This window comes from Rhinopithecus roxellana, chromosome 16, assembly GCF_007565055.1.
Source record: "Rhinopithecus roxellana isolate Shanxi Qingling chromosome 16, ASM756505v1, whole genome shotgun sequence".
NCBI classification, from domain to species: domain Eukaryota; kingdom Metazoa; phylum Chordata; class Mammalia; order Primates; family Cercopithecidae; genus Rhinopithecus; species Rhinopithecus roxellana.
Window position 1 is genome coordinate 20,292,309 of NC_044564.1, and position 25,444 is coordinate 20,317,752.

General features: G+C 48.5%; 1 protein-coding gene across 1 annotated transcript in view; it reads right to left on the bottom strand.

Annotated features, from left to right (window-relative positions):
- The window catches only part of CCDC180 (coiled-coil domain containing 180), an 85,845-nt gene that overhangs the window by 40,519 nt on the left and 19,882 nt on the right, over positions 1-25,444 (bottom strand). The window contains 15 exon segments of the mRNA XM_030920284.1: positions 2,107-2,549; positions 2,678-2,717; positions 4,717-4,843; positions 6,206-6,321; positions 7,688-7,861; positions 8,977-9,099; positions 9,960-10,048; positions 12,711-12,790; positions 17,370-17,489; positions 18,715-18,878; positions 20,966-21,061; positions 21,184-21,294; positions 21,391-21,519; positions 22,565-22,674; positions 23,719-23,807. Coding sequence (XP_030776144.1) covers positions 2,107-2,549; positions 2,678-2,717; positions 4,717-4,843; positions 6,206-6,321; positions 7,688-7,861; positions 8,977-9,099; positions 9,960-10,048; positions 12,711-12,790; positions 17,370-17,489; positions 18,715-18,878; positions 20,966-21,061; positions 21,184-21,294; positions 21,391-21,519; positions 22,565-22,674; positions 23,719-23,807 — 2,011 coding nt within the window.

Below are 25,444 nucleotides of genomic sequence, written 5' to 3' on the forward strand. Positions count from 1 at the left end.
AAAAAATCAAACAACCCCATCAAAAAGTGGGCAAAGGATATGAACAGACACTTTTCAAAAGAAGAGATTTATGCAGCCAACAGACACATGAAAAAATGCTCATCATCACTGGTCGTCAGAGAAATGCAATTCAAAACCACAATGAGATACCATCTCGCACCAGTTAGAATGGCGATCATTAAAAAGTCGGGAAACAACAGATGCTACAGAGGATGTGGAGAAATACTAATGCTTTTACACTGTTGGTGGGAGTGTAAATTAGTTCAATCACTGTGGAAGACAGTGTGGCGATTCCTCAGGGATCTAGAACTAGAAATACCATTTGACTCAGCAATACCATTATTGGGTATATACTATAAACCATAAACATCCCATGTTCATGGATAGGAAGAGTCAATATCTTTAAAATGGCCATACTGCTCAGAGCAATTTACAGATTCAATGCTGTTCCTATCAAACTACTAATGACATTCTTCACAGAATCAGAAAATCTATTTTAAAATTTATATGCAACAAAAAAAGAGCCCGAATAGCAAAGGCAATCCTAAATAAAGAGAGCACAGCTGGAGGTATCATGTTACCTGACTTCAAACTATACTACAGGTCTACAGTAATCAAAACAGCATGATACAGGTACAAAAACAGACAAACAGACCAATGGAGTAGAATGCCTCACACCTGAACCATCTGATCTTCAACAAAGCTGACAAAAACAAGCAATGAGGAAAGGACTACCCATCCAACAAATGGTGCTGGGATAACTGGGTAGCCATACGCAGAAGATTGAAACTGGACCCCTACCTTATACCACATACAAAAATCAACTCAAGATGGATTAAAGACTTAAATGTAAAGCTTAAAGCTATAAAAACCCTGGAAGATAAAATAAGAAATACCATTCTGGACATAGGACTTGGCAAAGATTTCGTGATGAAGATGCCAAAAGCAATTGCAACAAAAATAAAAATTGACAAATGGACCTAATTAAACTAAAGAGCTTCTTCACAGCAAAGGAAACTATCAACAGAGTAAACAGACAACCTACAGAATGGGAGAAAATAATTGCAAACTATGCATCTGAAAAGGTCTAATATCCAGACTCTATAAAGAATTTAAATTAACAAGCAAAAACCAAACAACCCTATTCAAAAGTGGGCAAAGGACACAAACAGACACTTTTCAAAAGTAGACATACATGTGGCCAACCAGTATATGAAAAGGTGCTCAACATCACTAATCACTGGAGAATGTAAATCAAAACCACAATGAGATACCATCTCATAACAGTCAGAATGAATATTATTAAAAAGTCAAAAAACAACAGATGCTGGCAAGATTGCAGAGAAAAGGGTAGCTTATTCACTGCTGGTGGAAGTGTATTCCAGTGTGGCAATTTCTCAAATAACTTAAAATAGAACTACCATTTGACCCCACAGTCCCATTATTGGGTACATACCCAGAGGAATGTAAATCATTCTACCATAAAGACACATGCATGCATATATATTCATTGCAGCACTATTCACAATAGCTACAACATGGAATCAACCTAAATGCCCATTGACAATAGACTGGATAAATAAAATGTGGTACATGTAAACCATGGGATACTATGCAACCATAAAAAGAATGAGATCATGTCCTTTGCAACAACATGGATGGAGCTGCAGGCCATTATCCTAAGCAAACTAACAAAGGAAAAGAAAACAAATACTGCATATTCTCACTTTTAAGTGGGAGCTAAACAAAGAAAACATGGATACTAGGAGGGGAACAACAGACACTGGGGCCTATTTGAGGGTAAAGGGGGGGAGCAGGGAGATGATCAGAAAAAAAAACACTGTTAGGTACTATGCTTATTACCCTGCTGACAAAATTATCTGTAAATCAAACCCTCATGACACATAATTTACCTAAATAACAAACTTGCACATGTACCCCGAACCTAAAAAAAATTTTTTTTAAAGTATGAATATTTTTGTAATTCTCTTTCTGCACCTCTATGGAGACTGGTCCACTGAAGACCCCAGCTTACACTAGGGATAAACACAAAACGAGCATAGCAGACTTTCTCTATGCCCACGAATGAATCAGTTGCTGGCTTACCTCACCCACAGATAAACTCTCTTGCTCTTCCTGTGCCTCCTTCTCCTCCTTCTCTTCCTCCAGTTTCTCCTCCTCCTCTTCCTCCTTTTCATCTTCTTCCTGTGACTCCTCCTTCTCTTCTCCTTGGCCCTTCACATTCTCCTCATTTAGGGATGGGTTTAAGGAGCTCTCTCTTTCAACCTGCATTTCTTCCAATCCCTGAATAGAGCCTTCTTTGGATTCATCCATCTCAGCATGCAGTGGAAATTTTTTCTGCTGCCCCAGCACCTCTTCAGTTATAAAGGACTCCATTTCTTGATCATTTTCTTCTTCCATCTCTTCTACTGATGTGGCAGCACTTGTCCCACTACTTATGCTTTCCTCACTTCTGCTCATGTCCTCTTTAGACGCTTGCTTCTTCCTCAGTTTCCTCATTCTCTTCTGGAAGGGTTTTTCATGTGCTTCTGTTGATGATAAACATCAAAGCACAAGGAGAGACAATTTACTGATGCTGCCTGGATTGGGCCTCCCAACCCACAAAGGCATAAAAGTAAAGTCTGGGAGAATAAGACTTGAACTGAAAAAGTGTTACCTGGTTGCCTGAATTTGAAAATGACTTCTCCAGCCAAGTTCTATAAGGAAAAAACCACAAGTCACTGAAGGACCTGCACTGTCTTTCCTCAGAGTGCCACTTTTTTTTTTTTTTTTTTGAGAGGAGTCTTGCACTGGAGTGCAGTGGCACGATCTCGGCTCACTGCAAGCTCCGCCTCCCAGGTTCACACCATTCTCCTACCTCAGCCTCCCGAGTAGCTGGGACTATAGGCGTCCGCCACCATGCCTGGCTAATTTTTTTGTATTTTTAGTAGAGATGGGGTTTCATCGTGTTAACCAGGATAGTCTTGATCTCCTGACTTCATGATCCACCCGCCTCGGCCTCCCAAAGTGCTGGGATTACAGGCATGAGCCACGGCGCCCGGTCCAGGGTGCCACTTTTAAGTGCATCTCTTTTAAGTAGAAGTACCCATCCCTCCCCTTTAATATCTGATGCAGGCCTTGACCAACTTAGTTCCCTGGGATAACTGGGTTGTTCTCAATCCAGGGAACCAGTTTTTCTTAATTCCAAGAAGGCTAGCAAACCCTTATAGCACACATGGGTAGACATGGAATAAAAGCTCATTATGATATATTTTTTGGCAGTGATCTGGAGCAAAGGACAAGAAAAATATAAACTGAGGGATGCAAACGAAGGGCAGAAATCTGCTGCATTCTGTGCTAAATGGAACAGATACAATGGGCATGATTTACATGATCTTGAGAGCCCCCTTGTAAGCCCTGCGAATTTCCTGTTTCACAGGCTCTGGGTGAAGTTTTGGATATTCTGTGTTATGGATAACAGTGTAGGCTGTGGAGTTTGCAGGTCTGGATTTGATTCCTCGCTCCTGACAAGCTAAGTGATCTTGGGCAGGTCCTCTAAACCCTATGGGGCTTATTGTTATCCTCCATGAAATGGAGATCATAATAGTGCCTATGCCTTTAACCCAGGTGACCCAAATGATATCAAAGGGCAGGCAATGAGCTCACCATCCTATAGCTTGAGCTTCCCCTTCAACCTAGGTGGCAGAGGGAGCATCTAGTAGCAATCTAAACAGGAATCTCTTCTGGGAGGAGAGATTCTCAGGGAAGCAGCCAGGTGTCCTGTATACGTGGGAAACCTTTGGCCAGGTTCAGTGCCAACCACAAGCATTTCCATTCAGGCCAGGCAGGACTATGGCTGGTGTGCAGGAAAAGAGCCAAGCACTGGGGGATTCAAACCAGGGAATCCCAGGTATTCATGCATTTACCCAGAGAGCATTTATTGTGTCTGAATTATGTGCAAGATCCTTGTGCTAATGGTAATCAAAGTTGAATAAAAATTAAGGCATACTTGCCCTTTAAGAAATACATTATAGTTGGGTGCTCCAGACTCCTGTATTTGACAGCAACCAAGCAAAAAATAGTTCAGAGACCTGAGAGGTGGCAGGGGCTGAGCAAGGTGAGATGAGGGGTCAGGCAGAATGAGTGGGAGCCTTTCTCTTGGTAGTGAACTGGAGGTATGGGTGGGTTTGGGATATGTGGAGACAGAGGGGCCCCAGCAGAGGGAGCATCATGAGGAAGGGCAGCAGGCAGGGGGCACATGCCAGAAAAGGGATGAGTCTGCTGGACCAGGGAGAGTCAAGGTGGAAAGCAGAGAGAGTGGGCCCTTTGTGTTTATCTAGGGACTGTAAGTTGGATCTGGTGGGGGCTGCACAGTTGGGGAGGGATTTTGCAGGACAGTAGGTGGGTCAAAGCTATATTTTAGGAGAATTATGTGGCAGTGGTAGGTATGATAAATGGAATTCCAAGCGCCATATAAATTAACCTTTTCATTATAAGTCCATTCAGGTTTGAGCCCTGATTTCTGAACCCTTCAGCCTCTTTTATACTGAGAAAGAGATGGTCTCTTTAGAGATTTTCAGCTTCTTTCTTCTTGCATTGATTTGAACTCTGCAGGGTTAGGGATGGCTTTCAAAGTCTAGGCAGATCATAACAAGAAGTCAGCCTCTCCCTTAGTTTCTTCATGAGTGAATGGGTGTATCATTGCCCTCTCCATACCTGTTCAAAGATTTCACGCACAAAGAAGTATTGGCTGAGGTTGGAGCTGTAGGAGTTGAGTTCTTTCAGTATGATTGCTGGGTACTCCATCACTTCCTTTGTCAGGAGGGTGTGAAAACATTCATACCTGGGAGGTAAGTAGGTAAGACAGGAGACCCCAGCCAGGGAACACACCCATGACCCCAAGGAGATGGGCTGCAATCTGGCACATAGCTCTGTGTAGAGCTGCTGTGTGGCTGCTCTTTTCTAGCAGCAGTCCTTGGCTATGCTATTTTTCTGATCATACAAGAAATACACACTTTTTGTAGAAAGTTTGGAAAACACATACAAGAGACTTTTCTGCTTGTAACATGAACTCCCTTTCCCTGTCCAGGGTCCTAACCCTGTCTTTGGTCTTAACGCTGTCCTTGAACTTGATGATACCTACATTATTCCATCAAACTCCCAAATGCCCCAAGGTCCAGACTTCTGTTTCTCAGATAGGAGACCAAGGCTCATGGGGTTACTTATTTGCCTAAAGTAATCAGAATTGCCTTCTGAATCAAAGTACTGCAATCAATTGGCAGTGTCATTCCATTTCTGTGAACAATCCTTATAGAATCAGTTGTACAAAGTCACAAAGATGGAAGAAAGTTCACAGAGAACAGCTTGCCATATTGAGAAATTGGAACCAACAGAAAACAGCTAATCAATTGAGGGATTGCTAAAGCATTATGAAGTATCTATATTAATGAATGCTACATGGCATTTAAAAATGGAAGTATATCTGTAGTTATAGAACAATTTGCATAGTATAATCCAACCTTTATTTTTAAAACACTATATATGTGTATATATTCATATATATAAATGTATATGTCCATAAAAAAGGAAAAGTGGGCAGGAATGAGGGAAAAAAATCTCTATATGTTTGCAGTGGTTAACTTCTTTTTCCTCCTTTAACAAGAATGTACATGTTTAAATTTTTCTTTTTCTTTTTTTTTTTGAGATAGAGTCTCACTCTGTCACCCAGGCTAAAGGGCAATGGCATGATCTCCGCTCACTGCAACCTCCGTCTCCTGGGTTCAAGTGATTCTTCTGCCTCAGCCTCCCGAGTAGCTGGGATTACAGGCACCTGCCACCACGCCTGGCTAATTCTTGTATTTTTAATAGAGATGGGGTTTCACCATGTTGGTCAGGCTGGTCTTGAACTCCTGTCCTCAGGTGATCCACCTACATCTTTAAATTTTTAAAAGAAGGCCCCATGTTCTTGAACTGAAGCCACATTGCTTTGAAACCTCCCTCCACAAACTTTTAAAAATTCTCCCTGGAAGCTTCTTTACTGGCTGAGAGCAGAGCTGCAGAGGGCCACAATGCCTTCTAAGCTGAGAGGCACAATTTTCATCTTAAGCCTGCCGGTAGGCTCCTGGGTTCTTGGGCAGGCTGCCCTTGACCTTGAAGATGAATTCCTGACCATCCTGTCCTGTCTTTTGGAGTCTGGTTGGCCTACCTGGATTTCATGTTCTTCAGATAATCTTTGACCTTTTCCAGGTGAAACGCCAGTGTTTCTTTGTCACTCTGCTGCCTCAGTTGGTCCAAGAGCCTATCAAGATGGGCCTCCTGGACCTGGAAGCCACCCCCAAAACAAGAGAAGCAGATGTGACCTCCAGTGCTCACAGAGTGTAAGTGACCTGCAGGGACCCTGCTGCTGGAACTGAGGTCCAGGTGCCTCGGCAGATCCAGGACTTCCTTTCTACAAATGGGGCACCTAATCTGCCACTGCCCTCCCTCTCTCCACTATGGGCCTCTAGACTTTTCTCTGCCTGCAATGTTCTTCCCTGCCTACATCATACCCACCAGGGGAACCAGCTCAGATGGGACCCCCTGAAGACAGGGCCCTCACACCCACCCACCTGGTCAGGCCTGCACTACACCTGCTCCTCGCTCTCCTTCTCACCAGTCGTGCTTGAAATCAGAAGCTGAGTTTGTCCCCCCACCTCCCAGACTGTGTGAGAGCAGGCAGAGCAGGGGCCAGCTGACCTCCTGTGCAGGCAGGAGATTGCCCCAGTTATAGAGCGTTGAAATGACTCCCAACATGTGCACAGTTTGCTATGTGATTGACACGTTTGTCTGTAATAAGAACTTGGGGTGTCTTCCCCTTTTTTTTTCAGAATATGATGTCTTATCAGACCCCATATATGAGAACTTGCAGCTATTCCCCCCTTCACCTTGGGAATGTGATGTCACCCTTATCAATCCCCCATATGTGAGTTGCTGACCTTAACTACTGGACTTCAAAATACTCAAGAGTTTGACACTTCGAGAGCTTAGGCTGAGGCAGGTTTCACTCTGTCAGTGGCTTCTTTGAACGAGAGAGAGCTCAGGCTGTGACAGGCACTGGGGCTATGAAGCCACACCACCAGCATCGGCACTACCCTCTGGCTTCCAGGGACCTATGTGCCATCACAGATGTCCACTGTGTTAAATTGCAAGCCAGTTTCTCTGGAGAAACGGCATATAGAAAGGCATACCTGAAGCTTTTATTAGACTTTACTTCCCATGGGAGCCTGCTTCCATCCTAATTGAACAACTAGACTTTAATAGATTTGCAGCTTACAAAGTGCCTAATGTACCTTGTTTACTCCCTGTGGATGTATTCCTTTTGAGGTTGGTTCACGTTATTCTCCCCCTCTTTAAGCATTGTGAACCTATGAAAAAATTCTCTTTGAATGGCAATGAAGTGTGTGATTTTGTGATACCATCCTTTAATCATCTCCTTATTTGAACCATCTGACTGTCTCTCATGCAAGCTCTTAGAGACACATTTGGTTCCAGATTTCTGCTACTCCCATCTGATCCCATGACCAACATGAGCCTTAATGTCCCCATCTGCACAAATTTCATAGCTAAAGGTTCTCCACTTGGGTCAAGGATCTGTTTAGTTCATTGCTGTTTGTGGTGTGAAAAATGGAGCCCTGGGTGTGGGCCTCACCTGGCTCTCCAGGCTGTGCTTCTGCTGGTGCTGCTCCATCCTCTTCTCCAGCTCCAGCTCCTGCACCAACAGCTTGTTCTGGTGTGCCTCCCACAGTTGTACTGCCTCCTGGAAGTACCTGAAGAGGTTCGAACTCTGCCACTCTGTCTGATCTGCCAGGGTCTCGAAGGATTTCTGCAGCGGCAGAGCCCAGAGAAGGGACTTGAGGGCTGACAGTCCCAGGGCCAGGAAGAGGGCCCACCTGTGGGACCCCCTGTCTCTAATGACTGAACAGCATTGCCCAGACACCATCCCTCAAGGTCAACTTCTAGGCTACACCAGGGCTCTTGGTCCTCCCTCCCTGGGACAGCATTTTGGGTCTGCCCAAGGCCCTGCTCTTAGTCTTGTTGACCCTCAAGTCCCATCTCTAGACATATCCTATGCTCCACAAAAGTCTCTGACAGGAAGAAGATGGAGTGTGGGCCATTCCTAAAAAACAGGCTGGGCACTCAGAAGGCCACAGCAACGCTGGCCTGGGCATCTTTCCTTCTCTGGAGTTCCCTTACTCATGGCATCTGGGCCAAACACCACACCTGCTGTGACATCCTCACACACCACCCACCTTTTTAAAAAGGCATGTGTCTTACGCCCTCATCTGGGTGAGGGCTGGGCAAGCTGCTGCCTGTGGACTAAATTTGGCCCTCCACCTGTTTCTGTTTGATCCTGTGAGCTACACACAGATATTTCAGTTTTAAAGTGGCTGGAAAATAATCAAAAGAAGATATTTAATGAGATGAAAATGACATACAATTCCAATTTCAGTGTCTGTCAATAAAGTTATTGGAACACACCCATGTCATTTGTTTCTGCATTGCCTAGGGCTGCTTTTGTGTGGCACTGGTGGAGTTGACAAGGTGCGTCAGAGACCTGATGGCCCATAGAGCCTAAAATAGTCACCATCTGGCCTTTCACAGAAAACATGAGCCAATCCCGGTTCAAGATACCACGTGTCTTGGGCTGAGGGCTTATTGTGCCTCCACAGCCCTTCAGTGCCCAGGGTCAGCAATGGCCGGGCAGCGCTCATGGCCTGGAGTTCTGTGCAGCACCCATGTCAGTGGGTGGCTGGGAGGAGTCGGGTGGGTGAGCTTGCAGTGGCCAGCATAAGGGGGCTGCTCTGAGAGGGTCTGACAAGGGTGAGTGGACACACTAGGAACATGCAAGTTGGAGCTCTTGGGCTCTTCTTACAGCCAGCACCCCGCGGACCCCCAACCCCACCTCAGCTCCCCAGTGGAACAGTCCCCAGCACGCACGTCCAAGAGCTCCAGGTCCTCCTCCACCTTGCCCTGGAGTGCTCCCACCATCTGGAAGAAGAACTGGTTCACCAGGGTCTCTGCCTCCTCCTCAGTGAAGGCTTTCCAGTCCAGCAGCTGCTTCTGGAGTGTGCGGGACAAGGCAGAGCCTGGTTTAGGACTGAGGTCCCCACAGGCATCAACTGCATCCTACAGGCCTCAGTGTTGCTCAAGTCAGACCTGAGCTCCAGGTGAAGGGCCTGCACCCCATGAATTCTGTTCCCCTTCGGGTCTGGAGGGCTGGGTGCAAATCGGCTGGAAAGGCATGCAGGAGCTCTTGTGAGGCTCCCCAAGGGGGACCCTCAGCTCGAACACACTTCACAACAGTTAAGCTTTGGGGGTGGAGGTGTTGCTTACAATCTTACCAAGGAGGCAGGAAGGGACATTCTGACTCCATAGTTCCCCTATCCTAGAGAACAAGTCACAGTTGTGCTTGGGTTTGGGAGTGAGTTTACTGTCTCACTCTGTTATGCAGTGGACAGGGTGGAGGGGAAAGTGGGGCCAGGCCTATCTATAAAGGGGGCGCATTGCAATAACCCCCAGGACACAATCTCCATTCATAAACAACGCCCAGTGCTATGCATGACATAGAGTCAAGTGTGAAGTCTGAGATGATCTGAGAGTGCACACTTCACCTTACATGGGCTTCCTGGAGGAGGTGATGGGCTAAAACCTGAGAGATGGCAGGGATAGCTGGGGAGGGGATCTGGGCAGAAGGAACAGCTGCAGAATGCCCAGAGGCCAGTGAGCACCAGGCATTGGGGCTAGGAAGCCACTCCATTTTCTTCTGTGAGGAAGAAAAGCCTGGATGGAGGCTAAAGGGTGTGTGGGAGTGAGGTGGGGACATAGCTGGGGAGGGGAAGGTAGTGGGGATGGGGCCAGGGAAGGCACTTCAGGTCCCACCCAGGCATTCCTCTTCTCAGGCCTGCAGGAAGGGTACCCACCTTACAATTCTGCACAAGCATCAGGCACTCCTGCCATGTCTTCTCATACAGCAGGCGGATCCGCATCATGCAGTCCACATGGTAGGTGTCTCCATGGGCAGAAAACAAAGCAAATCAGTCCACAAGGAAGAGAGGATTAGAAAGGGGAGTGTCCCCTCTGCAAAGGAGCAAAGTGCCTCCACAGCAACATTTATTTAGGTGAAGATCAGTGGTCCCGATTCAGATCAGGGGCTGGTGTCCCCTTACAAAGGCCCTGACACCCCAAGATAAGGATCTCAAATGAAGAGCTTGTCATTATCTGTTCTGAATCCATTCTGGCCTGACTCTTGACTCGGTTTCAGGGCTGGTGAAATTCCTTTTGAGAAGCTGCACCAAGTTGCAAACCAGTAATGAGAGTGGAGATCAATGAGCATTTACTGATCCTATCTGTGTTCATCCCTGAAAAACTGAAGGCGCTAGCAGAATGCGCGGAAGCCAGCTTTTTTATTTTCTCTATTTCTCCTCCCTTCAGTTTCCCAGCTTATAATAAACTCAGTGTGACTCTGATGTCTAGGATAAGCAACTCTGGTTTAGTGCTGTTGGCAATTTCTAGAAACTGAAAGACCACACAGAGATTTTGTGGTGGTTTTTCTTTGTACAGGGCTGGGGAGGAGAGCAGGGGGATGGCAGCTGGGTGTAGATTTAGGATATCTGGGAGGGTTGACAGATGCTAGAACTGACGAGAAGAAACTCTAAATCTGCTTCTTCCTGTCCCCAGGCTTGTTCCTAGGCCAATGTGTCCACACCCTTCCGTGAGGCTGCTTTGATGGGCTCTCCCAGGTCCCCCTGCTTCCACTCCTGCATCCCTCTGGGCCATTTGCCCCCCCTGACATCATCACCCCCAGCTCAGAACCTTCCACTGAGTTCCCACTGCCCTCACGATAAAGCCCAGACTTCCACGTGCAGCCCATGTGGCCAGGAGAGTCCGGCTGCTTTGCATCTTCCAACCTCCCCTCCCTGTTTCCAAAGGCCCCAGTCCTGTCTTGCCTCCAGGGTGCCCTACACTGTATCCCTGCCTGGAATGCTTCCTCCCTCTTGGCCTGGCTGACTCTTACCTCCCTTGCAGTTCTCAACCACATGATCATTTCCTTGTCAATGTCTTCCATGACCCTGAACCAGCTGTGTCCCTGACTATGGCTCCCACGGCTGGGGACCTGTCCATTCCCTGCTTGCTCTGACCTCTGCTCTGGACTGGAAGTGCCTGAGGGCAGAGCCAGCTACTGAATGCGAGGGCTCAGGACAATGCCTGTCTGTAGGAGGCACTGAATGAATGGTAGCCATTGCTATTATTTAGAGTCTTGTGGCTCATACAGAAACACCCTTCGTATTATAAACCTGAGAGCCCTAGAAGCAATGGTGTGTACTACTAGCTGAAGCACCCAAGCTAAGTCCAGCTATGACACTTCATTGGCTGTGTGACCTTGGGCAGGATACTTCACCTCTCTGTGCCACTAAACCCTTCTCTTACTACAAGAGGACAATGATACCACTGACCTCACTAGGTTGCTATGATCCTCTAAGGAGATGAAAAATTTATTATGTATCTTCTAGAGCAAGTTGTGTCAAACCTTTTCTATAGAGGGCTAGAGAGTAAACTGTTTTAGCTTTGCAGTCATACAGTCTCTGTTGTAACTACAGATGTTCCTTTATTTACAATGGGGTTACGTCCTAATAAACCCACCGTAAGTTGAAAATATTTTCAGCTGAAAATGCATTTAATATACCTAACCTACCGAACATCATGGCTTAGCCTAGTCTATCTTAAATGTGCTCAGAAAACATACATGAGCCTACAGTTTGGCGAAATCATCTGGCAACAGAGTACACTAGTTTACCCTCATGATCACAGGGCTGACTGGGAGCTGCAGCTTGTCACCGTTGCCCAGCATTGCCAGGAAGTATCACACCACGTATCCAGGCACCACAGCCCCCAGGAAAAGAGCAAAATTCAAAATCTGAAGTACAGTTTCTGCTGAATGTGTACCACTTTCACACTACTGTAAAGTCAAAAAGTCCTAAGTTGAACCATCCTAAGTCAGCGGCCATCTGCATTCACCTCTGCCATTTAGAGTGAAAGCAGCTAGACAATACGTCAAAAAATGAGGCAGTTGGGGGGTCTAACAACACTTAGTTCCAAAACCAGCAGTCAGCACACAGTTTACAGCCTGACTGCCCTTATTATAGAGCATTTTGAAACATCACCATTTGTGATTGAGGACTCTGTGTAAGCCAGGCACTGGACTACCACTGGCCATCCACCCCATAAGCAGGGACCATTATTACTCTTCTTGCCATCCTTATTTTACAGAGGAGGACATTGAGGCCACCGGAGGCCCTGATTTTCCCAAGGTCACACAGCCAGGGAGGAGCAGAGCTGGGCATCAAGACCATGTGCTCCACCTCATACTCTTGGGGCATGCTCCTGGGCCTTCCTCGAGGAGGGCATCAGAGCCATCTCTCTGTCTCCATGCTTGGGTCAGGGGTCAGGGGTCAGAGGGTGTGGCTAGTGTAGCTGCAGGCTGGGCAGTGAGGAAGGGAGGTCTTGGGAAAGGAGGAGGGGCCTTTTAAGCTCTCAGAGCTCACTCTTCCTGCCACACCCCCATCCCTCCTCCCCATGATGGTCGCACCACTCACTTGAATGACCTTCAGCAAAGCGACTGCTTGAACAGAGTTCTGGAGAAATGCAGGTGGAGTCCTGCAGACGTCACTCACCTAGCTCCTTGTTCATGGAGTTGAGGGAAGAATGCCACTCAGTCAGCTGAGTTTTGCTGTAATTGGGGGGCAGGAGGTCACTGGGAAGGAAGATACGGCAAGTAAGCCACACAGGAACAAAAGTTTACTTACCAAAATGGGTAGCATCTTCAAGAAACATAGCTCCAGAAAATCGTCGATTTAAATACTGAAGAACAAAGGGAACTGCTGGGGATTTCCTGGTGCTCAAACACGACCTGGTTGAAAGGTCTTTTAATTAACAAATTCTAAGAAACAAACTTGTTACTTAGAAAAGAAAAGAACATAATTTTTCCAGTGGAAAAAACAAACTGTTCCCAACCCTTGACCAAGGAAGCCTCCTTCTGGGACTTAATCTGAGATGGTATTATAGAATGCATGTAAAGTTTATGTATTAAGATGTTCACTTAACAATGCTGTTCATAAACACACATGATGATTAAAAAACCTTCACATCAACAGTAGAAAACTGCCGAAATAAAGTACAGCAAATGTTCTTCTGAAGTCATTAAATATAGTGTCATAAAAAAGAATGAGATCATGGCCTTTGCAGCAGCATGGATGGAGCTGGAGGCTGTTCTCCTACATGAACTAACACAGGAACAGGAAACCAAATACCGCAGGTTCTCACAAGTGGGAGCTAAACTTTGAATACATATGGGCATAAAGAAGAAAACAGACACCAGGGCCTACTTGAGGGTGGAGGGTGGAAGGAGAGAGAGAATGGAGAAGCTACTTATCTTGTACTATGCTTATTACCTGGGTGACAGAATAATCTGTACACCAAAACCCCACAACACGCGATTTGCCTATGTAACAAACCTGCACATGTACCCCGAAACTAAAATAAAAGTTGAGAAAAAGACACCGAATTCTTTTTAAAATTTTTGTTTTTAAGTTCCAGGGTACATGTGCAGGATGTGCAGGTTTGTTACATAGGTAAACGTGTGCCACGGTGATTTGCTGCACCTGTTAACCCATCACCTAAGTATTAAGCCCAGCATGCATTAGCTATTTTTCCTAATGCACTCCTTCCCCCTACCTCACCCCCAACAGGCCCCAGTGTGTGTTGTTTCCTTCCCTGTGTCCATGTGTTCTCATTGTTCAGCTCCCACTTTTAAGTGAGAACACGCGGCATTTGCTTTTCTGTTCCTGTGTTAGTTTGCTGAGGATAATGGCTTCCAGCTCCATCCATGACCCTACAAAGGACATGATCTCATTTTTTAATGGTTGCATCATATTTCATGGCATATATGTACCACATTTTCTCTATCTGATTAGACATCTAAGTTAAAAAATAGTGTGGCAGATTAAAAAATGGTCAGCTTCCTCCCATGGGGGAGGTGGAGTCTATTTCTCCAGTCCTGTAATCTGGGTGTGGCTATGTAACTGGCCTTAGCCAATGGGACATTAGCAAATACAACCTAGCAGAGGCTTGGGAAGGGCTGTGCAAGGGTTTGTCCTCTCCTGCTGCAGGGACCTTCTGCCACCCACTGTGCGTAGGATCCCAGGTTGGCCTCCTGGAAGCTAAGAAAGTATATGGAGAGAGGACCCAGCTGACCCAGCAGAGACTCTAGACACACAGGTGAGGCCATCCTAGACCTTCCAGCCCTGGCCAAGCCAGCCCACACCCAGCTGACTTACAGAATTATGAGAAACTAGACATGCTTGTTGTTTAAAGATGCTAAAAATTGGATGATGTTTAATGGTGTGGAAGAGGTGTACTGCTAGAGGGATCATATGATTTATTGTCTAAATCAGGACATTTTTGACAGTGAAAGAGGTCACTATGAATGATTATGCCAGAACAAGATGTGTCACCCAGTATGGTCTTGGGCAAACAGGGATTCAGGTAACCCTACTCATAACTGGACAGTAAAGAGCAAAAGGTAGGTACAAGAGTATGCATAGCACGATCTCAACTCTAAGCACTACACTAAATGTAATGTGGTCTCCTGGAACAGAAGAAGGACACCAGTGGAAAAACAGGTGAAATGCAGATGAAGTCTGGTGTTTAGTTAACAGAAATGCATCAAAATGAATTTGTCACTTTTGATGAATGTCCAGTGGTATATAGAATGGCAGCATTAAGGGAAACTGGGTGAAGAGTTAGGGTTAGGAATTCTGTGTGCTATCTTTGTAACTTTTCTAGAAATTGAACATAACTCCAAAATACAAATTTTATTTTTTGAAAAAAAAAAAAAAACTTTTAAAAATCATATGCACATATACTTATTGGGGCCAAGAAAACTCATGGGAATTCTCCCAGGTGTTTGGATATCTCCCTGTCAAGGCCTTGGGGAATGTTAGCTAGACTTTCCCCTCTGCCATCACTACCACATGCTCCCAGCAGACCCTGCGTTTGAGTAGCAAGGATCACCACCAAGTTTCTGGAGATTAGGGGGTTCCAGAAGAAGGGCCTGAAACCTGTGGGCCAGGATGGGGTGTGGGATCCCCACACTGCCCTATGAGGCAGTCCCCTTGGGACAGCTCCTTGAGCTTGATTAGAAGGCTCTTCACTGCCTGACAGGTCAGGGAGGAAGAGAGGGTCATCTACACAGTGGGTTTTCTGGGTGCTGTCAAGGCCCCAAGACCCAGCCTTCTCTACTGATGTTCACTTGAATCTATGACCAAGGTTTTGCAACTTTATCTTTAGACCTGTGTGCTCCAGACTTCTGGATGCCAGAATTGTGTCCTGACCTCACCTCTCTACATACTTCCACTGCAAAGGAGTTTCGTGGTCCTGCCAACACCCACTCTCCCCTTGATTTGCAGAGTTGTCCCACCTTCCTCCAGGCCAGGTCCAATGGCCTGCCCGCTCCCCCTGTAGACACTGCCATTGCATAGTGTCTCCAAGCTGTGGCCAGAAACGTCTATGGGTACATTGTTTTCTCCCTGTGTTTGATCCTGTCCCTCTCTTCCATTCAGACAGGTGACCAGCCAACCCACATTGACATCCTGTGAGAGGGATGTGGCAGGGCAGCCCAGAAATTTTTCTGGCTTTCATTCTCAAAAGCCTAATTTCTTGGGAGAGTCTAGTGCATTGGTGAGAAGGTGTTTGCGGCAGCAGGCTAAGAGCCCAGGGGACCAGGTATTTCCTCAACCCCTATACAAAGAGGCTGTGGGGGAAACACAAACAGAACAGGACACGCAGCTGCCTGGCAGTGGCAGCCTGGATTCTGCTTCCTGGTGGCACTATGGGAGCATCTGCAAGACCTAGGGCCCTGGAGGGAAACCACTGCCTGTGTGTGAAGACTCAGGGGCTCAGAGCAGCCTCCTTGAGGAGGTTCCTATGTCCACTTGTCTGGAGGCAGTAGGAGCCCAGTGGCATTGGGGTGAACTATAACTGAGAACCAGACATCCCAACAGCAGCCCTGGCATTGCATGAAATTCTAGAACTTTGCCTCAAGGGATATGACTCCCAGAAAGATCAAGTTCTATCCAACTTAAAGAACAGGGGCTCAGAGTTGGAAATAAGTTGAATTATAGAAAAGAACACAAGTACTTTCCCTGTTCTGAGATGTATATCCATTTTGTTAATTTTATACCTGGATCAAAATGTAACTGTCCAAAATGTCAAACACAAGGAGAAAAACTGGGCCAGGTGCAGTGGCACACACCTGTAATCCCAGCACTTTGGGAGACCGAAATGGATGGATTGCTTGCGCTCAGGAGTTTGAGGCCATCCTGGCCAACATGAAGAAAGCCCACGTCTACTAAAACTTCAAAAATTAACTGGGCGTGGTGGCTTATGGCTGTAGTCCCAGTTACTCTAGAGGCTGAGACGGGAGGATCACTTAAGCCAGGAGGCAGAGGTTACAGTGAGCCGAGAGTGCACCACTGCACTCCAGCCTAGGCAACGGAGTGAGACCCTGTCTCAAAAAAAGAAATTAACTGTCCATGGGGTAGGAGGCGCCTGCCTAGGGGCAGGCCCTCTAGCTCAAGCCATGTGGAGCCTTACTAGTCTTTTACATCCTAGGAGAAGTTAGGACCTGGGGGTGTGGAGATGAGAAGAATCTGTGTCCCAGGTTACTAGAGAGCATTTCCACAACACATGGTACCTCCACTTTGCAGTACCAGGCAAGCTCCATCCTGCTTCTGAGAGTGAAGGCTACGAACTCCCTGGACAGTGGATTCCAGGATCTATAACACTCAGTGGGCACCCCACTGAATAGCTTTCTCATGAAATTGAAATCAGGGCTGGGTGGACCCACATCTGAGAAGAGCTTCCACAGCCTCTGACAGGTGCCTCCAGCCTCCAGTGTCAGATGCCTGATACACACCTCCAAACTGCAAAGCTCATGGAGCCAGTCCGCTCCCCAGTGCCCTCAGAAAAAGGTCCAAACCCCTCCACCTGGCCACAGGCCTTGCGTGCTCCGATCTGTGCCTCCTCCTCCCTCACCCCCGTTCATTGCTTCTTTCAAGCTGTTTGGCAGCTACACTAAGCTTCTTACTGCAACAAATGGGCCATGCCCTTTCTTGTGAGTGGGGCTGAAATAGCCTAGGTGGCCAGCCCAGGGCCAGAGAGCTGGGAGTTGGCCTAGTCTGAAGGATGCCTTGGGGGACAGGTTGTAGGCCACTTCTGCCTCCCCCACTGAACCCCAAGAAGCACCCCTCCCGGGCCACCCCTCCTGCCCATACCAGATGGTGCAGAGGTGCTTCAGCCGCTTTTGCTGCAGGACGTTCTGGGTCTTCAGCATGACCTCTAGCTCCTTCACCACAGCCAGGGGAGTATGGATACTCTCACTGGCCATGAACTCACTGGTGGTCAGACATTTTGGCATCATAAAGGGGAGAGGAGGAGCAGGGCAGGAGTGAGAGAGGAAAAGAGAACCATGGTGAGAGCATTCAGAGCCCCAGCACTCCTTCCCTAACACCACCCCCAACCCCTTCCTCCCCAGCCTTTGCCTCTCCTCTAGGACCCTAAAGAAAGGAGAGAGGGTGGGAGGGAGAAATGGGGGAGGGAGAAAAGGAGGAAAGAATGGAGCGATGGGTCAGTGGAGCTCTGGCACCAACAGCATGAGACCAGCAGGCTCAGATTTGGGGGGTCCTGACCGCCTCCTGCCTGCTCTGTAACTTTGGTCAAGTCCTTCTCCTACTCTGAGCCACAGTTCCTTCTTCTATAAAATGGAACTCATGATGGTGCCTTTCTCATTGGCACTTGTGGGCACTCAGTAAAATGATGCAAGCAAGGCCCCTAGCACTGTGCTTGGCTCATGGGAAATGCCCAGTAAACGGCAGCCATTGCTATCACTGTTGATGATGTTTGGCATTTATAACAGCTTCCCAGTGCCAGGCCCAGATAGGCACTTTCCATGTAGTATCTGGTTGGATCACTGAAACTCTATCACGGTCCGTTAGGATGCCTGTTTTGCATAGGAAGAGACAGATTCCGAATGTTCAAGGGCTTGGTCAAGGTCACATGGAAAGGCAAGATGGAGGTAGGCCTTCGTACGCTTTTCCTTCATCCACAGCAAAAGTGCCACTTGGCAGAGGAAGCACGGAGAAGGGACCTCTTTTCACGCCCCTCCCATGGGAGGGAGGAAACACGCTCCCCAAGTGGGAAGTGCTTGCCTGAAGGATGTCCATTCGTTCACCCCAGTGTCCACAGGGTTATGAGTGATAACAAAGAGTGGAAATTATACAGATAATCGGATGAATGTTTTCCAGCTGTATGGAGCTCAGAGAATGGTCATGAAGCAAAGTTCATGAATAAAATATGAAACCACATATACTGTACGGATCTAAAAGAGCCTGGGAGAAAATATACCAAAATATTTGCTGTGCTTCTCACTGTGGGGAGAGATTAGTGGTGATTTTTAATTTATTCTTTATACCTTTATCTATTTTTTACCTTTAAAAAGAGCAGAGAGAAACAGCAGCATTTTTAAGTAATGGCAAAAAGCGAGGGAGAATGCCACCCCTAGCCTCTGCCAGCCCCTGGTGGGCTGGAGAAGGAGCTGTATGTGGTGTGGGTGGCACTGACCTGAAACTCTGCAGCAGGGCCTCCTTCTTGAGATCCTTCCAGGTGTCCACCAAGCCCTGCCAGCGGTGGCGGATGTCCAGCTCCTGCTGCAGGGTGGACTCCATCAGGTTGACGAACAGCTGGGCGAGGGCCTTCCGGTTGCCCAGCAGGGCATAGTTCATGACCTGTGGTCACAGATGGACAGGGCTCTAGATAGGACAGGGTCTCTCTTGGGTCAGGGCAAGTCTCAGAGAGGAGCAGCAGGAGGCTGGAGAGGGCTGAGTGCAGTGGTCGCAGGGCCTGAGGGGGACTGAGGGGTCAGATGGCACTCAAGGAAGCTTCCTGGCACTGAGTAGCCATGGACAAGGGTCTTCCTTGAAGGTTTAACCATAGACCCTGACTGCATGAGCTTCCTATCAGCTCCAAGGTCACTTCAGATGTTTGTTAAAGAAGGTGAAAGGAGGTAGGCACTCAGTGAGCTCTAAGTGGTTACTCTTTTTTATAAATTTCTTCCAAAAGCGGAGTGCTTGTGCCATCAGGGACGAGCCACATACGCTTGTTAGGAGAACCGAGACCCAATGGCAAAATGAGGCCAGGGCTAGAACATTCTTCAGCAGTCCTCCCGTGGCTTCTCAATTGGGCACCCTTGGCATGGGCATGGGGATGATCCTCCACTGCATGGCACTGTTTTGCCCTTTAGCATCCTTGCCCCTGCTTAGATGAGAGTAACTTCCCCCATCCTCCCTGGTTCCAAATGCCTCCACACATTTCCCAAAGCCCTCCAGGGAGGTGGCAGTATGCTGGGGCAGTGGGTGAGAACCCTGCCAAGCTCAGAGGCTAGAAATTCCAGTAATGCTTTTCAGTGGAGCCTGAGGCTTGATGTCAGCTGTACTTCCTAGCTGGGTGGCACTGGCAAGTATTTCTTCAACCTACAGATCCACAGCCATAAGATGGGGTTCATGCTATTTATAGCATAGGGATTTTGTGACAATACATGAGAAAAACACAGGTAGAGCAAGCAGCAAATGCAAGTTGTAATAATGAGTGAAGCATAGGGAAGGGAAGCAGTGAAACACATCCGGGACACTGAAATCCTTGACTCTCCTATTGGATAAAACGTGCACAACTTAGGAGCCCTCCCTGATCTCAGAAGACAGCTACCACAGCTGGACCCTCTTTCATTATCCTCCCAACAAGTCCTGACAGGTATTACAGGCAGTCCCCAACTTACGATGGCTTGACATGATTTTTCAACTTTACGATGGGTTTATGAAGGTGTTAAATGCATTTTTGACTTTCTATACTTTTTACTTATGATGAGTATATTGGGATGTGACCCCATCGTAAGTGGAGGAACATCCATATTATCTTCATTTAATGACTCAGCAAGCTCCAGGCTCAGGGGCTGAGTCATTTCGGAAGCTTCCACATCTGGACAGTGGAGAAGGTTTGTGCTCACTCCTTGCCTGTGCTTTATCCAGGTTGCCATGGTGCTGACGTGGGCTGGACCTGTCTGTGATTCTAAACACCATCCTCTTTTCAGCCTACTGTGTTGCCAGGAGGCCCCTTATCCAGCAAGCTCAGCTCACTGCACAAGACCAGGAAACCCACAATGTGCCTTTGGGCAGCCAAAAGAGGAGTCCTCTCTCGCAGCAGAGGAGTCAGACTTTGCTCTGACTTTGGAGACATCATGAACAACCTTGAATTTTGTGCTTTCCACCCCAAGGAAAGCGGCCGGGGGGAGGGGTGCTGGGGGCACCGACAGGGGAAAGCAGTGGGGACAGAGCCAAGAGGCAGGCTCAGCAATGGGCACAGACCACTGGTAGGAAGAGAGGCAAGAAGAGGCAGAAAAGCCAGACACAGCAGGCAGAGCAGGTCACTCGAAGGTGGAAACCACCCTGAGACCACCGTAGTCCCCCAACGATGACTCCATAGTGTAGCGCCTATTGCATTGCACACAGTTGCTGAGACATGACCTAGTAGGTGCTCAGTAACATCACCAGCGCTCCAGACGATAGCCCTATATTAGGTATGCCTGGTTCAAGATGTCAGGGAAATATGAAATGTACTTTAGAAAGATCTCTATTGAAAAATGCTTACAATAGCAAGGACTCTGCTTCTCTACCTAAGAGACCCACCTGGGCCCCTTAGAAACGTAATAGATGAGAAGCCCACCATTTCTGAGACATCAGACACCAGGTTCGGGGTGTCCCGGGTTCCTGGTCCTGCCCCTTCTCCCATGGGCTGATCCCTGCACAGGAAAACCACTCACCATGGCTTCTTTATTTATCAGCCTGTACACATCGGGCCGCATGAGGTATGAAGTTTTCTCTATGACTTCAGCATATTTCTTCAACACGCCTTTTAGCTAGAAATGACAAGGTACCATACTTAGTGACTCATTTCCTGGAGAACTAAAAGGAAACAGAAGGATGCCTAATAAACCTGGCAAGTGACAATCACCACAGAGCCCACCTGCAGCCGACTTACTTTATTGACTCGAGAGAACTCCAGCGAGTGCAGGGCCTCATCCAGCTCCTTAATCTCCTGCTTCTGGAGCAGGAACCGCGTGGCCACCTTATCCCACAGCTCTAGCAGGGCCTATGCAGAGAAGTCTGGGTCAGGCTAGGAGCCGGTGGGAGGGAGGGAAGAAGCAGGACCCGGGTGGGGCAGGCCCAGCCATGAAGGGACCCCTACTTGGATGGTGTAGTCCTCAAGGTTGGTGTCGTTTTCCACCTTTAGGAAGAGACGGTTCATTTCTTCATCAGACTCGGTCAGCTTCTTCAAAAAAAGTCCCGCTGTGTCCACAATGAGAGCTTCCATTTCCTGCAATAGGCCAGGGGGATGATGGCCACGGCATCAGAATCCCCAGGAAGGAGAGAGCCCTCCCTACCATAGGGGAAGTGCCGGGCATGGTCCCATCTCAAAAATGATGATCGTTGCCTAGACCTAAGGAGTCGCGGCTCACTAGTCAGCTCACAGCCATGCCACACACTCTGCACTGAGCCCTCCTTCTTGGCTCATTTGATCCTCATCACAGTCTTCAAACCAGCTGCTGACATCGGGCCTAGCCTACGGTTGGCACTCAACAAATATTCATTACAGAAGTGGCCAAATGAAAGAATGCCAAGTTTACTTCAGATGAGGAAACTGAGGCTCAGGTAGATGGCTTCACCAAAGCCACAGAGCTCAAGGGTGAAAGCAGACCTGGCATCTAGTCGGGAACGTATGAAGAAACATGGCTGGAGAGCCTGTTCTTGGTGCTTTGGGCACAGAGCCAGCTCCAGGAATCCAGGGCAGGGCAACACAGGTCAGAGAAGACTCAGGGAGAAGGGGACAAGTGGAAATCTGGGGCTCAGGGCAATCCAGAAGGGCAAAGGCTGATCTCATTTAGGGAACATTCCAGACACCAGTGTGTCTAGAGATGAGGTCTCCGGAGAGGAATAAGAGCTGAATGGGGGGCAGTCCATAAGAGCCCAGCAGAGCCGGGCTGTCAGCGGGGGGTGTGCCATTCTGCCCTTCATCAGAAGGACTGAGCAGGGAGGCCAAAAGCTAGGTTTGGTGTCAGACCTGGAGAGCAGTTCTGACTTGGGCCCTTATGCACCAAGTCAGGTGAGACTCTCTGGGCCTCACTGCAAAAGGGTAATAACAGCGCATGACCTGTAGGGCTTTTCCAAGAACTACGGGGAGCTGTGCTCACAAACACTCATAACGAGCCACTCAGGCACTCGGAGACGGTTCCATGTCTGTCTAAGGCTCTGTGAGCCCCTGAGGACCTCTGCTGGAGAGGGGAAGGGAGGCTGGGAGCCATGACACACCCGCCTTTGGAATGGCACAGGAAGGGAAGAGGAGGGAGAGGGAGGATTCTCACCTTTCCAACCTGCGCAATCTCCTCCTGAAAGCTGGCTAGAGCGTTCTCGAAGCTCCTCCTCTTGTGTTCTGCACGCCTTTGAAAGGTGCTGGTGCTTATCTTCTCAGGAACTGTGGAGCAACAACAGAGGTGATGAGGCTGGCTTCAGAGCTCTCAAGACAAGGCAGCACAGGCAGGCAGCCCCTGCACACGGAGGCCCAACTCAGAAGGTGGACCCGAGAGCCAGGTCAGGGTGGCAGAGGCTTAAGGAAAAAGAGAAAAGACGACAGTGATTCATGAGTGCTAGAAGGACTGAGGCCTCAGATATACAGTTAAACGCTGAAAAATCTCCAAAATAGTATGCACAGAATGTTTTTTTTTTAAAAAAAGTTCTATGGAAGCAAATACATACAGAAATGATAGCTACCAACACTTCCATAGTACTTCCTGCATAGTAGGTATTGTTCAAACTCAGCTCGTCCTCACGCTGAGGCCACAAGGTGGTTTCCATTCCTAGCCTCGTTTCACAAGTGAGGAAACTCAGTCACGGGGGGTTGAAGAACCAAGCTGGCCAGCAGCTGAGCAGGGATCTGGGCCACTTGCTTCCAGGTCTATACTCCTGCCACATGCTCTATTGTCCCCTTTATCCAGGTGGGAAGCCAGATGCCACGTGGGTTAACCGGGGGTGGGTTGGGGTGGGGGCTGGTGACTCTTTGGAGAAGAAGAGGTGTCATCGTGAAGGGGAAGGTTTTACTTTCTCTTTCTCTCCTTCCTTTGTTTTTCTTCAGTGAACATGTATTTTTTTTAATCATAAAGAAAAAAGGTTTTTATACTAGGATAAGGTCAAACTAGGACAATGTGGTAGGAAGGAAGAAAATGCAGATGAGAAATACTGTTGGGAACCTGCAAGAAAGCGCGTAGCATCCTTTAGTCACCCGGTTTTCATCAGTAACTTCCCTCCATGCAGGCAGCTCCCCTCCTCCCCCAGCTCCCTGCACAGGTGAGGACTCTCGGGTGAGATGCTCAGGGAGAATGCCCTTCAGGTGACTGAGCTGAGGAACACAGTGGGAGCTCAGGGCCTTCCTCAGAGGAGTTGCCAGGAGACGTCCCCACCTCCTGCCCAGGTCTTGCCCTGGCCCAGGACAGGCCTGCCTTGAGGCTGAATGGAGGCTCACCCACAGTGTCCATGAGACCCCGCACTTCTCGGGCAGCGATGGTGCTCTCACTCTCTCGGGCTTTTTCTCTCTTGGCTCTTTCCTTTTCCCTGAGACACAAGCAGAGAAGAGTGAAGTCCCGATGCCATCCATGGCAGCTCTGGGACATAAGGGCACCAAGGGGTGATTCTCCAGAGGGCCTGTGGGCAGCAGCAATGGACCAGGCACACCCCAATTCCAGAGAGCCCTGAGGCAGTGCCCAGGTTCCCAACAAACACCGCCTAGGGTCCCCTGCCAGCAGACACTGTGGGTCTCTAGGTGAGAGGTTGGGTTCCTGCCTTCAGGGAGCCTGCTCTGGCTCTGGTGGTCAAGTGTGGATGATGAGCCTGAGACACTTCCCACCTGGGGAAACTGAGGATCAGAAGGGGTATGAGCAGCCCAGTAAAGCCAGATCATGCTAGCTCTTGGCATGCATCCTTAGTTGCTCCTTCAGCAACCCATCCTATGATGTACTTGAGATAACCCTATTTTCCAGAAAGAGGGAAGGGGCTTATAGGAACCACAGGATGCAACAGAGAGGAGACTCCAAGATCCATCCTTGTGACACTAAGGGCCATGGAATTTGGGTGAGGGAGGAGACAGCTGGGGTTCCAGGAGGAACTATTCAACAGGGAGGACCAGCAGGGTGGATGTGACATCAGCTTTGGAATTGGCATCTGTGAATGCCCTGTCCATGGGGCAAGCACCACAGAAATCCCGCAGCTCCCAGTGACTGCTGCCATTCCTTGGGCCCCCCATATGTCCAATACTTTCCAGCCAACTTCTCATTTAGCCCTCAGTGCAGACCTAGCAGCGAGGAAGTTGCTGGGCCTGGGCTGCAGCTGCTGGGGCCCAGGCCAATCTTCTAGACACAGGTCTTTCAGACCTTGTCATTCTAAATGCTCCTGAACCAAGGCAGCCCTGTAGGAGCTGAGATGATGACACCTGCTATCAACTCTGGCTTCTTGGTCACTTGCTCCAGGGACTTGGGGCTTGGTTTATACCAATGGTGATTTACCCCCTGGCCTGGGCTGGTCTCCATCCACCCAGGGATCTGCCCTGGGTAGTGAGCACATAGGTGGACTGTCCTTGGCTGGCTGACTCTTCAAACATCTGCACCCTTTGCTTTGACGCCTGAGGGAGACAGGGTGCCCTGGCTCTGCCACTCATGTGTTCGGCCCAGTCTGGCCTCTGCTAGCCCTGCAGAGTGTCTAGAGGGAGCTGGGCCTGATGGGTAGTTCCTCTAGATTCCCACCTGGGGCATCAGGCTGCCTGTAACCCTGGACCCCCACCTGGGGCATCAGGCAGGGTGACATGGGCTAGAGAACGCTGATCGCGAGTCTGGGTTTGGGTGGGCCAGTGGATTTTTCCATCTGTCGGGAGTTAAGAGCATGAGGGTCAGAAGCTTTGAGGGTGGCTTTCCTGGGAAAATTCAAAGGCCAGGTCAGGGCAGAGAACTGTACTCATCAAGGGGTCTGTCCCTGCCCCAAAGAGGGTGAAAGGAACAACCAAGACAGGCAGAGGAGGCCTGCTTTCTATCCCAGAGTCCCAGGCCCAGCAAGGGTTTATGGCTTGTGTAGAACTCAAAGTGCCTAAGGGAAGCCCCACGGCTGCTCCATTCTCTCAAGAACCCTGGGAAGAAGATCTGTTTCTTCCTTTTCCCCATAGCTGAGAGTCAGAGCTCAGTGAACTGAAATGGCCTGCTTAG